The following is a 15071-nucleotide window of genomic DNA, read 5'->3' on the forward strand; positions in this document are numbered from 1 at the left end:
GGCTTACCATTGCCTAACATTCTCAGGGGAAGGAAAAGGAGGCAGGTCCCAATTCCACATCAGCTGGAACTGAAATCAAACCCATGTTGTTGGCATTATTCTGAACAACATGTTAGCTATCTTGCCAGACTAATATAAAACAAAGAACAAGGGATGCTGGAGCTCTGAAACAGGTTGGCTTGTTCGAAGGTCTGCTGCAGATCTCTGAAACTTCATTCAAGTTGTATTAAAGGATCATAAGCCCTCCAGGTCTCAACTCTGCCATCAGCTTCCTCTTCCCAACCTCCAGTCCTAACGTCCTTATCCTGCTTCTCAGACCCAAGCTTATCTCATGCCCTGAATGCTCTCATGTGACTTTATTTGCCCATGTACCCTCCATGATCGTTTGCATCCTCCATATTCACTAATCTAGTATTCACTGCAGAACCAATGAGCCCAGTATAACAATGTCAAAATTTGAAGTGATTTGGAGGTGCCAGTGTTGGACTGGGATGGACAAAGTTAAAAATCACACAACATAGTCCAACAGATTTATTTGGAAGCACTCGCTTTCGAGGTGCTAACTCTTCATCAGGTGGTTGTGGAACATGACCATATAATACAGAACTTATAGCAAAAGAGTTACAGTGTCATGGAGATGTAATGATATTAAACAACTTTAGTTAAAAATCACACAACACCAGGTTACAGTTCTTAAACAAGTTTAGATTAAGTCTTCCATCTTTTAGAATGGGATATGGTGGTTTAGGTTCTAATATGTAAATCCCAGAATTACATTCTCTAGGTGGCATCAACTTATCTAATAATAGGTGTTATGTCAGCTCAGACAATGTATTGAATGTGTGATGGTAAAGTCTGTACCAATGTTGAGTCAATTCTATTTCTAAAGTGAGGTTTACAGTATCTTACGTGGATTTATGCAGTTTTTGGGCAAAATAAAATGTAATTCTGCAAATACAAATTACTATTTGACACATATTATTAGACAAGCTGACGCCACCTTGAGAACGTATGCAAATGCAATGTTCCATTTGCCTTCCTAATTAACTGCTGAACTTGGATGCTAGATTTTTTATGATTCAGGAACAATCCCTCTGTTCTATAACTTTTGCAGCTTTTCTCCATTTAAATAATATTTAGCCTCTCTATTCTTCCTGCCAAAGTGTAAAATCTCATATTTCTTACATTAAATTCCATTTGCGAAGTTTTTGCCCACTCATTTAATCTGGGTATATTTGCTGATGATTACACAATATATACGACCATTCATGACATGAAGCAGTCCACGTCCATGTCCAAAAACATCAAGACCTGGATATAATTCAGGTTTGGGGTGACAAGAAGCAAATAGCATTTGCCTCAGACAAGTGGTAGGCAATGACCATCTCTAATCTAACCTTCACTCTTTGACATTCAATCACTCCTTGGCATCACTATCATAGGATTCTCGCCCTATTACTATCTTGGGGGTTACACTGAACTAAAACAGCCACATAAATACTCTGCCTACAAGATCAGGTCAGAGATGTGAGATCCCCCTGTCTCCTCGAAGATTGTCTTTCATTCCCAAAGCCAAGCTAGGAGTGCAATTAATTACTCTCCACCATCTTGGATTGTGCAACTGCAACAACATTCAAGAAGATTGACACCATTTGGGACAATGCAGCCTGTTTGTTTGGCACATCATTCGTCATTCATTCCCTTCACTACCAATGCACAATGGCAGCATTGTGTACCATCAACAAGATGCACTGCAGTAACTCACCAAGGCTCATCTGACAGCACTTTTCAGATGCCCAACATTTACTGCCAGAAGAAATATGTCAGCAAAATCATGGGAACACTGCCACCTGCAATTTCTCTTCCAAGCTACATATCAACTTGACTTGGAACTAAAATAACACAAAGAACCGCGGATGCTGGAGGTATGAAACAAACAGAAACATAAATTGCTTGGAAAACTCAGCAGGTCTGGCAGTATCTGTGGAGAGAAAACAGAGTTAACATTTTGAGTCCAGTGACCCTTCTTAGAACTCTCTACCTAAAAGCACTGTGGGGTCCTTACATTCCAAGGACTGCAGCTTACCACTATGAATGGAGAATAAAGATTAGCCTAATCAGCAAAACACAGATATCATAAACAAATAAAAAAGTTAGGCTTATTAGCAGAAGAAGGAGGCTTATGTGTTGATGAGGCAAAAATGGTTCAGATGAGGCGATGGAGAGTTACAGATCAGCTAGGAAGGATTTAAAGAGAGAGTTAAGAAGAGCAAAGAGAGGACACGAGCAGTCTTTAGCAAATAGAATAAAGGAGAACCCTAAAACTATCTATAGGGATGTGAGGAATAAAAGGATGACTAGGGTAGAAATAGGGCCAGTCAAAGACAGAAGTGGGAAGTTGAGTGTGGATCCTGTGGAGATCGGAGAGGTGCTAAACGGACATTTCTCATTGGTTTTCACTCAGGAGAAGGAGAATATTGTAGAGGAGAAGAATGAGGGATGAGATATTAGACTAGAAAGGATCAAGGTTAGTTAGCAACAGGTATTATCAATTCTTGAAGGAGTGAATGTAGACAAGTCCCCTGGGCCGGATGGGATTTATCCGAGGATTCTCTGGGAAGCTAGGGAGGAGATAGCAGAGCCTTTAGCTTCGATATTTGAGTCGTCATTGTCTACAGGTTTAGTACCAGAGGACTAGAGGATTGCAAATGTTGTGCCCTTGTTCAAGAAGGGCAGTAGAGATGACCCAGATAATTATAGATCAGTGAGCCTTACTTCTGTTGTAGGAAAGGTTTTGGAAAGGATTATAAGAGATAAGATTTATAATCATCTAGCAAACAACAATTTGATTTCAGATAGTCAACACGGTTTTGTCAAAGGCAGATCGTTTCTCACAAACCTCAATGAGTTTTTTGAGAAGGTGATCAAGCATGTAGATGAGGGTAGGGCAGTTGGCGTGGTATACATGGACTTCAGTAAAGCCTTTGATAAGGTTCCGTATGGTAGGCTATGGGAGAAAATGCAGAGGCATGGGATTGAAGGTGATTTAGCAGTTTGGATTAGAAACTGGCTTTCTGAAAGAAGGCAGCGAGTGATGGTTGATGGAAAATATTCAGCCTGGAGTCCAGTTACGAGTGGTGTGCTACAAGGATCTGTTTTGGGACCACTGCTGTTTGTCATTTTTATAAATGACTTAGACATAGGCATAGGTGGATGGATTAGTAAATTTGCAGATGACACTAAAGTCAGTGGAGAAGTGGACAGTTTGGAAGAATGTTACAGGTTGCAGGGGAACTTGGATAAACTGTAGAATTGGGCTGAGGGGTGGTAAATGGAATTCAATGCAGATAAATGCGAGGTGACGCACTTTGGGTAGAATAACAGGAAGGCAGAGTACTGGGTCAATGGAAAGATTCTTGGTAGTGTGGATGTGCAGAGGGATCTTGGAGTCCATGTACATAGATCCCTGAACGTTGCCACCCAGGTTGATAGTGCTGTTAAGAAGGCATATGGTGTGTCAGATTTCATTGGTAGAGGGATTGAGTTCCGGAGCTGCAATAACATGCTGCAACTATACAAAATGCTAGTGCGGTCTCACTTGGAATATTGCGTACAGTTCTGGTCGCCATATTTCGGGAACGATGTGGAAGCATTGGAAAAGGTACAGACGAGATTTACCAGAATGTTGCCTAATCTGGAGGGAAGATCTTATCAGGAAAGGCTGAGAGATTTGGGTCTGTTTTCATTGGAAAGAAGAAAGCTAAGAGGTGATTCGATAGAGACATACAAGATGATCAGAGGATTAGATAGGATAGACAGTAAACGTCTTTTTCCTGGGATGATGCTGCTAGCTTGTACGAGGGGGCATAACTACAAATTGAGGGGTGATAGATTTAAGACAGATGTCAGAGGCAGCTTCTTTACTCAGAGAGTGGTAAGGGCATGGAATGTCCTACTTGCCAATGTAGTTAACTCAGCCACATTAGGGAGATTTAAATAATCCTTGGATAAGCACATGGATGATGACGAGATAGTGTAGGGGGACGAGCTGAGAATAGTTCACAGGTCGGCGGAACATCGAGGGCCGAAGGGCCTGTTTTGCATTGTATTGTTCTATGTTCTATGTTCTCTCTATATGGATTCTAATATATCCTATGTAAAGTTTATCTTCTATTGTGATTTCTGTTGGTCGGCTGACCAACGGTTGCTCTCAACAGCAACTCATCAAACACTCAGTCTAGGAGTGTCTGCCCATCAGCATGGACTCAATTATGCTAATAGCCTTTTCTTTTAAGATGTTCTGGGGATTGTATAAGGGTTAAGAGTCTTAAAGTATCCTTTTCTGATCTACTCATGATAACTCATAAGGAGTAGTGAGAGAATAGTTTCAGTTCTCAAATGAATAAGACATAACATCTGGGTTCTCCTCTTAGTCTCTGTAACAATGTTTATCATATCAATATAACATCAATATCTTGTTTAAGACAAGAGGCTCTCTCATTAGACGAGGAAATGTTTTTCCTCAACCATGCCAGACCAAGTGAGCCCTGTAATTCCTTACCCTAAAACAGCACCTGAAGGTGGAGCAAGGCTCCGAAAACATGTGGTTTCAAATAAACCCCTTGGACTATAACCTGTTGTGGTGTGATTTTTGACCTTGTTCAACCCAGTTCAGCACCTCTACATGGCTAAAAGACGGTGGTGTCAGCAAACTTACCAGAGGGCAGCCATCATGGTGATCAGCAGTGAGGATTGCTCATACAACTGGGGAAGGGATATCTTCCAGAAAAGAATGGATCCCAGTGTATTCAGAATATATTACATTAGTACCACTCCATCGCAACTCTGCTGTATGAATGGCAGGAGCTGTTACCTCACAATTTTCATTATGTTACAACCTATAGAAAAATACATTGCACTTACCTTCACTGCCCTTTTTGGTGTCTCTGCTAGGATGGGTGGTAAGATTCCTTTGTAAAAGCCAAGAATCCTAAAATAAGAAAAAGACATATTTCTTCTCAAAGTTTCAAATAATACAATGTAACTCGATGTTAGCAGTATTATTCTGTGATTTACTAACTTGAGTTTCTGACAACAACATTAATTTTTCTGCTACCTTATAATTGTAGAAATCTCCATGACCAGTTTGATGACAATCCACAATTGTTATAACTTATTACGGCAGGCAATGGTTAGAAATTATTTTCCTATCTTCCCAACAAAGCAAATAGTGCAACATAAATCAGTTTCTAAGGTAAGTTAAATTTTATTTTTTGAGAAATGCTTCCTTCAGTGTCTACAATTTTTGTTAATCTCTCAAAAGTGATTAGAAGTAAAGGTAAGGGAAAATGAGTTTAGTGAAGTACGTTGTTGTTCGGAAAACAATGCATTTATCTTTTCTCTCAAGGATATACCTTGATTACTGGGCAGTTTTGGTAGAGAAGTCGACTTTGGTATGTGGTTCAGACAGATTTGGTGATGGACGGGTAAGCTCTAGATAAGTTCAAAACTGCTCTTCTTGGACTTTAGAGAGCAAAGATGGAAGACCACAGGGGAAATGAGCAAGATAGGAAACAGTGGTAGGAACAAGACCACTAATTGGAGAGATGAAAGACTGAGTATCATCAATGAAAGAACTTAAGGGTGAAATTGGAAGTAACTTGTGAATTTCTTTTTCCCAGGAGAAAGTAAATGATTTTGGGAGGTGGGCAGCAATATGTGGAATTTAGCAAATACAAGAAATGGCTTTCCCAGATGATTAATGTCACAAGGTTAGAGAGGGGACAAGAATCTGTGAGGTAGAATTGGTGGTGACAAGAAAGGATTTTTTTAGTGAAGCCATGGTGGCAGTGAATTAAGGAGAGAGATTAAAAGGGAGTTGATATACTGTCAAAGAGTCATAGAGATGTATAGCATGGAAACAGAACCTCTAGTCCAACTCATTCATGCCAACCAGATATCCTAAGTTAATCTAGTCCCATTTGGCAGCATTTTGGTCATATCCGTCTAAACCCTTCTTATTCATACACTCATCCAGATACTTCTAAATGCTGCAATTGTACCAGCCTCCATCACCTCCCCTGGCAGCTCATTCCATACACAGACCACCCTCTGTGTGAGGAATTTGCCCCTTAGGTCGCTTTTAAATCTTTCCCCTCTCACCTTAAACCTATGCCCCCTAGTTTTGTACTCTCCTACCCTGGGGTAAAAAAATCATTGACTATTCACCCTACCCATGCTTCTCATGACTTGATAAACCTCTATAAGGTCACCCCTCAGCTTCTGACATTCCAGGAAAAACAGCCCCAACTTATTCAGCCTCTCCCTCTAGCTCAAGCCCTCCAACCCTGGCAACATCCTTGTAAGTCTTTTCTGAACCCTTCCAAGTTTCACAATGTCTTTCCGATAGCTGGGAGACTAGACATGAATGCAGTACTCCAAAACTGGCCTAACCAATAGACAATAGACAATAGGTGCAGGAGTAGGCCATTCTGCCCTTCAAGCCTGCACCACCATTCAATAGGATCATGGCTGATCATCCTCAATCAGTATCTTGTTCCTGCCTTATCTCCATAACCCTTGATTCCACTATCCTTGAGAGCTCTATCCAACTCTTTCTTAAATGAATCCAGAGTCTGGGCCTCCACTGCCTTCTGGGGCAGAGCATTCCACACACCCACCACTCTCTAGGTAAAGAAGTTTCTCCTCATTTCTGCCCTAAATGGCCTACCCCTCATTTTTAAGCTGTGTCCTCTGGTTCACCCATCAGCAGAAACATGTTTCCTGCCTCCAGAGCGTCCAATCCTTTAATAATCTTATTCGTCTCAATCATATCCCCTCTCAGTCTTCCAAACTCAAGGGTATACAAGCCCAGTCACTCCAATCTTTCAACATAAGATAGTCTCGCCATTCCAGGAATTGACCTCGTGAACCTACACTGCACTCTCTCAGAATGTCTTTCCTCAAAGTTGGAGACCAGAACTGCCACAATATTCCAGGTGCGGTCTCACCAGGGCCCTGTACAGCTGCAGAAGAACTTCTTTGCTTCTATACTCAATCCCTCTTGTTATGAAGGCCAGCATGCTATTAGCTTTCTTCACGACCTGCTGTACCTGCACGCTTGCCTTCATTGACTGGTGTACAAGAACACCCAGATCTCTTTGTACTGCCCCTTTACCTAACTTGACTCCATTTAGATAGTAATCCGCCTTCCTGTTCTTGCCACCAAAGTGGATAACCATACATTTATCCACATTAAACTGCATCTACCATACATCTGTCCACTCACCTAACCTGTCCAGGTCACCCTGTAATCCCCTAACATCCTCCTCACATTTCACCCTGCCACCCAGCTTTGTATCATCAGCAAATTTGCTAATGTTACTATTAATACCATATCATTAATATTAATACCATATCACTGTTCTATATCATTAATATATATTGTAAAAAGCTGCGGTCCCAGCACGGATCCCTGAGGTACCCCACTTGTCACTGCCTGCCAATCCGAAAGTTTATCACTACTCTTTGTTTCCTGTTCGCCAACCAATTTTCAATCCAAGTCAGTACTTTGCCCCCAATACCATTCAGCCTAATTTTGCTCACTAACCTCCAATGTGGGACTTCATCAAAGGCTTTCTGAAAGTCCAGGTACACTACATCCACTGGATCTCCCTTGTCCATCTTCAAAGTTACATCTCAAAAAATTCCAGAAGATTAGTCAAGCATGATTTCCCCTTCATAAATCCATGCTGACTCTGACCTACCCTTTTACTGCTATCCAGATGTGTCATAATTTCATCCTTTATAATTGACTCCAGCATCTTTCCCACCACTGAGGTCAGACTAACTGGTCTATGATTTCCTGCTTTCTCTCTCGCTCCTTTCTTAAAATGTGGTACATTAGCCTCCCTCCAATCCGCAAGAACTGATCCTGAATCTATCGAACTCTGGAAAATAATCACCAACGCATCCACGATTTCTACAGCCACCTCCTTCAGTACCCTGGGATGTAGACCATCAAGCCCCGGGGATTTATCAGCCTTCAGACCTAACAGTGTCTCCAACACCAATTCCTGGCAAATATAAATTCCCTTTAGTTCAGGTCCTTCGGCCACTGTTACCTCAGGGAGATTGTTTGTGTCTTCCCCAGTGAACACAGATCTGAAGTTCCAATTCAACTCTTCTGCCATTTCTTTGTTCCCCGTAATATATTCCCCTGTTTCTGTCTTCAAGGGCCCAATTTTAGTCTTAACCATCCTTCTCCCTTTCACATACCTAAAAAAGCTTTTACTGTCCTCCTTTATATTTTTGGCCAGTTTACCTTCGTACCTCATTTTTTCTCTGCGTGTTTCCTTCTTAGTAATCCCCTGTTGTTCTTAAAAAAGTTTCCCAGTCCTCCGTTTTCCCACTCATCTTTCCTATGTTATACTTTTTCTCTTTTGACTTTATATGCTTCTTAACTTCCCTCGTCAACCACAGGCACCCCTGCCTCCTCATAGGATCTTTCTTCCTTTTTGGAATGAACTGATCCTGCATCTTCTGCATTATACCCAGAAATATCTGCCATTGTTCCTCCACTGTCATTCCTGCTAAGGTATTGCACCATTGAACTTTGGCCAGCTCCTCTCTCATAGCTCCATAGTTCCCTTTATTCAACTGAAATATTGTCACTACCAATTGTACCCTCTCCCTTTCAAATTGCAGATTGAAGCTTATTGTATTATGGTCACTACCTCCTAATGTCTCCTTCACTTCGATATCATTTACAGCTGCAACATGACCTCCCGACTCCAAAATCAATGCACTGACCAACACAGGCAAGCACACCAAATGCTGCCTTCACTATCCTACCTATCTGAGACTCCACTTTCAAGGAGCTATGATCCTGCATTCCAAAGTCTCTTTGTTCAGCAACACTCCTTTGGACCTTACCATTAAATGTATATGTCCTGCACTGATTTGCCCTACCAAAATGAAGCATCTCATATTTATCTAAATTAAACTCCAACTGCCACTCCTTGGCCCATCAGCCCATCTGATCCATGTCCTGTTGTAATCTGAGATAACCTTCTTGGCTGTCCACTACACCACCAATTATAGTGTCATTTGCAAACTTACTAATCACACCTCCTATATTCACATCCAAATCATTTCTATAAATGACAAAAAGCAAGGAACCCAGCATCGATCCTTGTGGCACACTGCTGGTTACAGACCTCCAGTCTGAAAAGCAATCCTCCTCCACCACCCTCTGTCTCCTACCTTGAAACCAATTATGTACCCAAAATCCTTAGATGTTTCTTCCAGGCAGGCATGCACCTTAGAAGGGAAAAATGCAAGTTCCAGGTACCCTAAGTAACCTAATTAGATTGCACACTCACCAAATTGGGTTATACCCGCTGGAAGATAAAGTGAAGGTGATCAAAGGTGCCCCAGCTCCTACTTCGGTACCAGACCTTACTTCTCTTCTTGAGCTGATGGAAGGTTCATACATAACCTGGCCTCCATCCTGGCACTTTTGCATCAATTCTTAAATTAGTGTCACGGTGAAAATGGTCAGGTAGCTAAGTCAAAGCTTTCATGGAAGTGAAGAAATAGTTATCATCCTCTAAAGTTTAGGCACACTATGATCCAAGAGAGATCAGGTATTGGCATGCAGTGCCTCCCCATAGAGCATCAGGATAGCATTAGCTCATAGGTGGCCCAATCGAGAGGAATGCCCAATAGTGTATGAATCCAGGACCTTCGCTAATGCAGAGAATAAATATGCCCAGATAGAGAAGGGAGGTTTTGCAGTCATATTTGGAGTTAGGAACTTCGACCAATACCTTTACGGACATAAATTTGTAATAAAGGACCACAAATCCCTGCTAAGTCTGCTTAAAGAGGACAAGGCAGTGCACCCATTGCTTCAGGCCAAATTCAGTGGCAGGGTCTAATATTAAGTGTATATAATTACAAGTTGGAACACAGCATAGTGGGGGGAGTGACAAATGTGGATACACCACCATTGGGAGTGCCATTATCACATCCTTCCAATAGTGTGGTGACCGGAACAGCACACAGATTTCCATCTGTGGCCTAGCCAATGTTTGTAAAATTGCATTAAGACTTCTTTGCTCCTATATTCTACTCCCTGGCTAATGAAGACAAGCATTCTGTATCGAGAATGTGCTGCTGAAAAAGCACAGCAGGTCAGGCAGCATCCGAGGAGCAGGAGAATCAACATTTCGGGCAAAAGCCCTTCATCAGGAATGAGGCTTGTGAGCCAAGGGGGTGGAGAGATAAATGGGAGAGGGGTAGGGCTGGAGGGAAGGTAGCTGAGAGTGCATCAGGTACATAGAACATAGAACAATACAGCGCAGAACAAACCCTTCGGCCCTCGATGTTGCACTGACCTGTGAACTAATCTAAGCCCATCACCCTACACTATCCTATCATCATCCATATGCTTATCCAAGAATTGGTTAAATGCTCCTAATGTGGCTGAGTTGATTACATTGGCATGCAGGGCATTCCATGCCCCTACCACTCTCTGAGTAAAGAACCTGCCTCTAACATCTGTCTTATATCTATCACCCCTCAATTTTCAGATATGCCCCCTCGTATAAGCAGATGTCATCATCTTAGGAAAGAAACTCTCACTGTCCACACTATTTAATCCTCTGATCATCTTGTATGTCTCTATCAAAGACACTCTTAGCCTTCTTCTCTCCAGTGAGAACAAACCCAAGTCCCTCAGCCTTTCCTCATAAGACCTATGCTCCATACCAGGCAACATTCTGATAAATCTCGTCTGTACCTTTTCCAATGCTGCAACGATACAAAACGCCAGTGCGGCCTCACTTGGAATATTGCATACAATTCTGGTCGCCATATTGCTGAGATATTTGTATCATCGATAGTCACAGGTGAGGTGCCGGAAGATTGGAGGTTGGCAAACGTGGTGCCACTGTTTAAGAAGGGCGGTAAAGACAAGCCAGGGAACTATAGACCAGTGAGCCTGACCTCAATGGTGGGCAAGTTCTTGGAGGAATCCTGAGGGACAGGATGTGCATGTATTTGGAAAGACAAGGATTGATTCGGGATAGTCAACATGGCTTTGTGCATGGGAAATCATGTCTCAAAAACTTGATTGAGTTTTTTGAAGAAGTAACAAAGAAGATTGATGAGGGCAGAGCAGTAGATGTGATCTATACAGTAAGGCGTTTGACAAGGTTCCCCATGGGAGACTGATAAGCAAGGTTAGATCGCATGGAATACAGGGAGAACTAGCCATTTGGATACAGAACTGGCTCAAAAGTAGAAGTCGGAGGGTGGTGGTGGAGGGTTGTTTTTCAGACTGGAGGCCACAAGGATTGATGCTGGGCCCTCTACTTTTTGTCATTTACATAAATGATTTGGATGTGAGCATAAGAGGTACAGTTAGTAAGTTTGCAGATGACACCAAAATTGGAGGTATAGTGGACAGCGAAGAGGGTTATCTCAGATTACAACAGGATCTGGAGCAGATGGGCCAATGGGCTGAGAAGTGGCAGATAGAGTCTAATTCAGATAAATGCGAGGTGCTGCATTTTGGGAAAGCAAATCTTAGCAGGACTTATACACTTAATGGTAAGGTCCTAGGGAGTATTGCTGAACAAAGAGATCTTGGATTGGAGGTTCATAGCTCCTTGAAAGTGGAGTCGCAGGTAGATAGGATAGTGAAGAAGGCATTTGGTATGTCTTCCTTTATTGGTCAGAGTATTGAGTACAGGAGTTGGGAGGTCATGTTGCGGCTTTTCAGGACATTGGTTAGGCCACTGTTAGAATATTGTGTGCAATTCTGGTCTCCTTCCTATCGGAAAGACGTTGTGAAACTTGAAAGGGTTCAGAAAAGATTTACAAGGATGTTGCCAGGGTTGGAGGATCTGAGCTACAGGGAGAGGCTGAACAGGCTGGGGCTGTTTTCCCTGCAGCGTCGGAGGCTGAGGGGTGACCTTATAGAATTTTACAAAATTATGAGTGGTATGGATAGGATAAATAGACAAAGTCTTCTCCCTGGGGTCAGGGAGTCCAGAGCTAGAGGGCATAGATTTAGGGTGAGAGGGGAAAGATATAAAAGAGACCTTAGGGGCAACTTTTTCACGCAGAGGGTGGTACGTGTATGGAATGAGCTGCCAGAGGATGTGGTGGAGGCTGGTACAATTGCAACATTTAAGAGGCATTTGGATGGGTATATGAATAGGAAGGGTTTGGAGGGATATGGGCCAGGTGCTGGCAGGTGGGACTAGATTGGGTTGGGATATGTGGTTGGCATGGATGGGTTGGACCGAAGGGTCTGTTTCCATGCTGTACACCTCTATGACTCTATGACTCTATTAGCATCTTGTATAGTTGCAGGATAACATCACGGCTCCACAACTCAATTCCTCTACCAATAAAACCTAACACACCATATGCCTTATTAATAGCACTATCTACCTGGGTGGCAACTTAAGGGATCTCTGTGTAGTTGGACACCAAGATCCCTTTGCACATCCACACTACCAAGAATCTTTCCATTGACCCAGTATTCTGCTTTCTTGTTATCCTTCCCAAAGTGAATCACCTCACATTTATTTGCATTGAACTCCATTTGCTACCTTTCAGCCCAATTCTGCAGCTTATCCAAGTCTCCCTACAACCAGCAACATTCTTCCACACTGTCCCCCACTTCGCTGACTTTTGTATCATCTGCAAACTTACTGAACCATCCACCTATGCCTGTGTCCAAGTTGTTTATAAAAAATGCAAACAGCAATGGTCCCAAAACAGATCCTTGTAGTAGATCAAGGTGGGGGGGAGGGGTAATGGTGATAGGTCAGAGAGGAAGGTGGAGCGGAAACGTGGGAAGGAAGATGGACAGGTAGGACAGATCATGAGGGAGGTGCCGAGTTGGAAGGTTGGATCTGGGATAATGTGGGGGGAGGGGAAGTGAGGAAACTGGTGAAATCCACATTGATCCTGTGTGGTTGGAGGGTCCCAAGGCGGAAGATGAGGCGTTCTTCCTCTAGGCGTTAGGCGTTTCAGGTTTGGCAATGGAGGAGGCCCAGGATCTGCACATCCTTGGTGGAGTGGGAGGGGTAGTTGATGTGCATGCCTTCTTCGCTCTCCTGCCTAGCTATGGACTTGTGCACAAAGGTTTCTTTGTTTCTCAGAACTCCTCAAGGAGTTCATTGTGTATGCCCTTCCCTTATTAACCCTCACTTTGCACTTATTAGGATTAAACTCCAACTGCCATTGCTCTATGCAATTTACCTACTTATCAATTTCAGACTGTGGCCTGAGACCATCCATGACAGTATCAACAAATTTAGAGAATCACATACTTCTATACATTGACCTTGGTGAAAAGCTTATTATAACAAATCAGGGTCAGATCAAACCAAGATTAAAGTTGTATATTGTTTGAGTAATGAACAGACACTTATTGAATTCTGCAAATAGTAAGAAAATAGTAAGTAACTAAGGGCTGATTTTACTTAGCCTCTAAGACAGCCTGGGATTTGATAAAATGTTGATAAAATGGCATGGGTACTGTGCCTGGTTTTGATACTAACAGTTTCTTTGCCACCAGTGGGAAAAATGGCAGATTGCTTGCCTCAAGAGCAAATGAATATTTAGTCAATTAAAAGCCACTTACCAACTCCACAAACATTTTGATAGCAGCAAGAAGGCTTATCTCCCTCGGGGATTGGCTACTGAAACCTACAGGTCTCCCAGTGGATTTAACATGGGGAGTGCTTTCAATTTGAATACAAGGAGGGGCCTCACAGCAACTGTGGCAATGGTGCTGTCTGACAACCAAGGTCCTCTCCCACTCTCCCACCTCTGAATGTCTGTCTCCCCAACTCTCTTTGAGGGTACTGGCCATTGAAGTACTCTCATTCTGCAGGTTTAGCCCAGCAATGGCCACCAATAGCAGTGATATTACTAAGCTGATTGGGGCCATTGGGGCCGAGTCCTTAACATGAACTATTGCATTTGCGCCGTGACCTTTACAATTCTGAAATAGTGACAGTTTAACACCTGGGTCCTATTCTACTCCAGTTCCTAATAAGAGTGATGTGAAACCTGCAGGAGGGGGTACAACAATACATGGGATTATCAATGCTCTGAAGTTAATTTCACTGTACTGTGTAAAGTTGGGTTTAAACAGTGCTTCAAATGATTTCATTCAATTTAATTCAGGGCAGCTAGTTAAAGATTTAAATGCTGGGTAACACTATGAACACACAAATTGAGTGTGGATGCAAACTCTTTCTTGTCAAGGAGAATTCAAATCAAAACCTATAAATATTGTATTGCCTGACAATCTAAAATAGTGCAACCCCAATCCTTTTTTCGGTATACTCTGAATGTAACTATTCAAAGAATTTATGTCAGAGTCAGTGAAATATTTAATAAAATGTGATTTAACTATTTTGTTAAAATTTGGTTCAACACTCATATCTACAATTTATAAAACTTGATTGTTTGAAGGTGTTGAAAAGTAGCATGGCTATTTTGTTTTATGTTTATGACATGAGAAAGAAGGAACATTATTAACAAACATTTGAACACAGTAAAAATCTGAGGTTATCAAATAATATGAGAAAATATAACTTAATTCTTCAATAAAATAATAATGAGACGAAGATAAGAACATACAAATTGGGACCAGGAGTAGATGATTGGGCCTCAACCGCACTTTCCTGCTTGCTTTCCATAAACTTTCAACCCATTATTAATTAAAAGTCTAGCTCCTTCTTAAAAAAAATTCAAATTCCCAGCAACTACTGTACTCTGGGATAGTAATTTGCAGAGATTCTCAACCCTTTGCAAGAAATAATTTTGCCTCATCCTTGTTTTAAATCTGCTAACCCTTATCCTACAACTATGACCTCTCATTTAACTTGCTCCGCATGAGGGAACATCACTTCTATGTCTAAAGAAACATACAAATATTAGAGTTTTATAACTGAAGCAGTTCTATCAACAGTTTCTCAAAAACCCAAGCTGGTATTTGGTTAAAGAATGGTACACACTTTAAAGTGGCATTTCTTTGT

The 15071-nt window shown here is 41.9% G+C and overlaps 1 protein-coding gene across 7 annotated transcripts in view; it reads right to left on the minus strand.

The window, feature by feature from the left end:
* Nucleotides 1-15071, minus strand: part of slc25a21 (solute carrier family 25 member 21) — a 565742-nt gene that overhangs the window by 45183 nt on the left and 505488 nt on the right. For all 7 annotated transcript variants that reach the window (XM_072568920.1, XM_072568916.1, XM_072568915.1 and 4 more), the window contains one exon: nucleotides 4924-4990. In XM_072568920.1, the coding sequence (XP_072425021.1) occupies nucleotides 4924-4990 (67 nt within the window). The remainder of the gene's footprint in view (nucleotides 1-4923; nucleotides 4991-15071) is intronic.

Source organism: Chiloscyllium punctatum, chromosome 4 (genome assembly GCF_047496795.1).
Source record: "Chiloscyllium punctatum isolate Juve2018m chromosome 4, sChiPun1.3, whole genome shotgun sequence".
Classification (NCBI taxonomy): domain Eukaryota; kingdom Metazoa; phylum Chordata; class Chondrichthyes; order Orectolobiformes; family Hemiscylliidae; genus Chiloscyllium; species Chiloscyllium punctatum.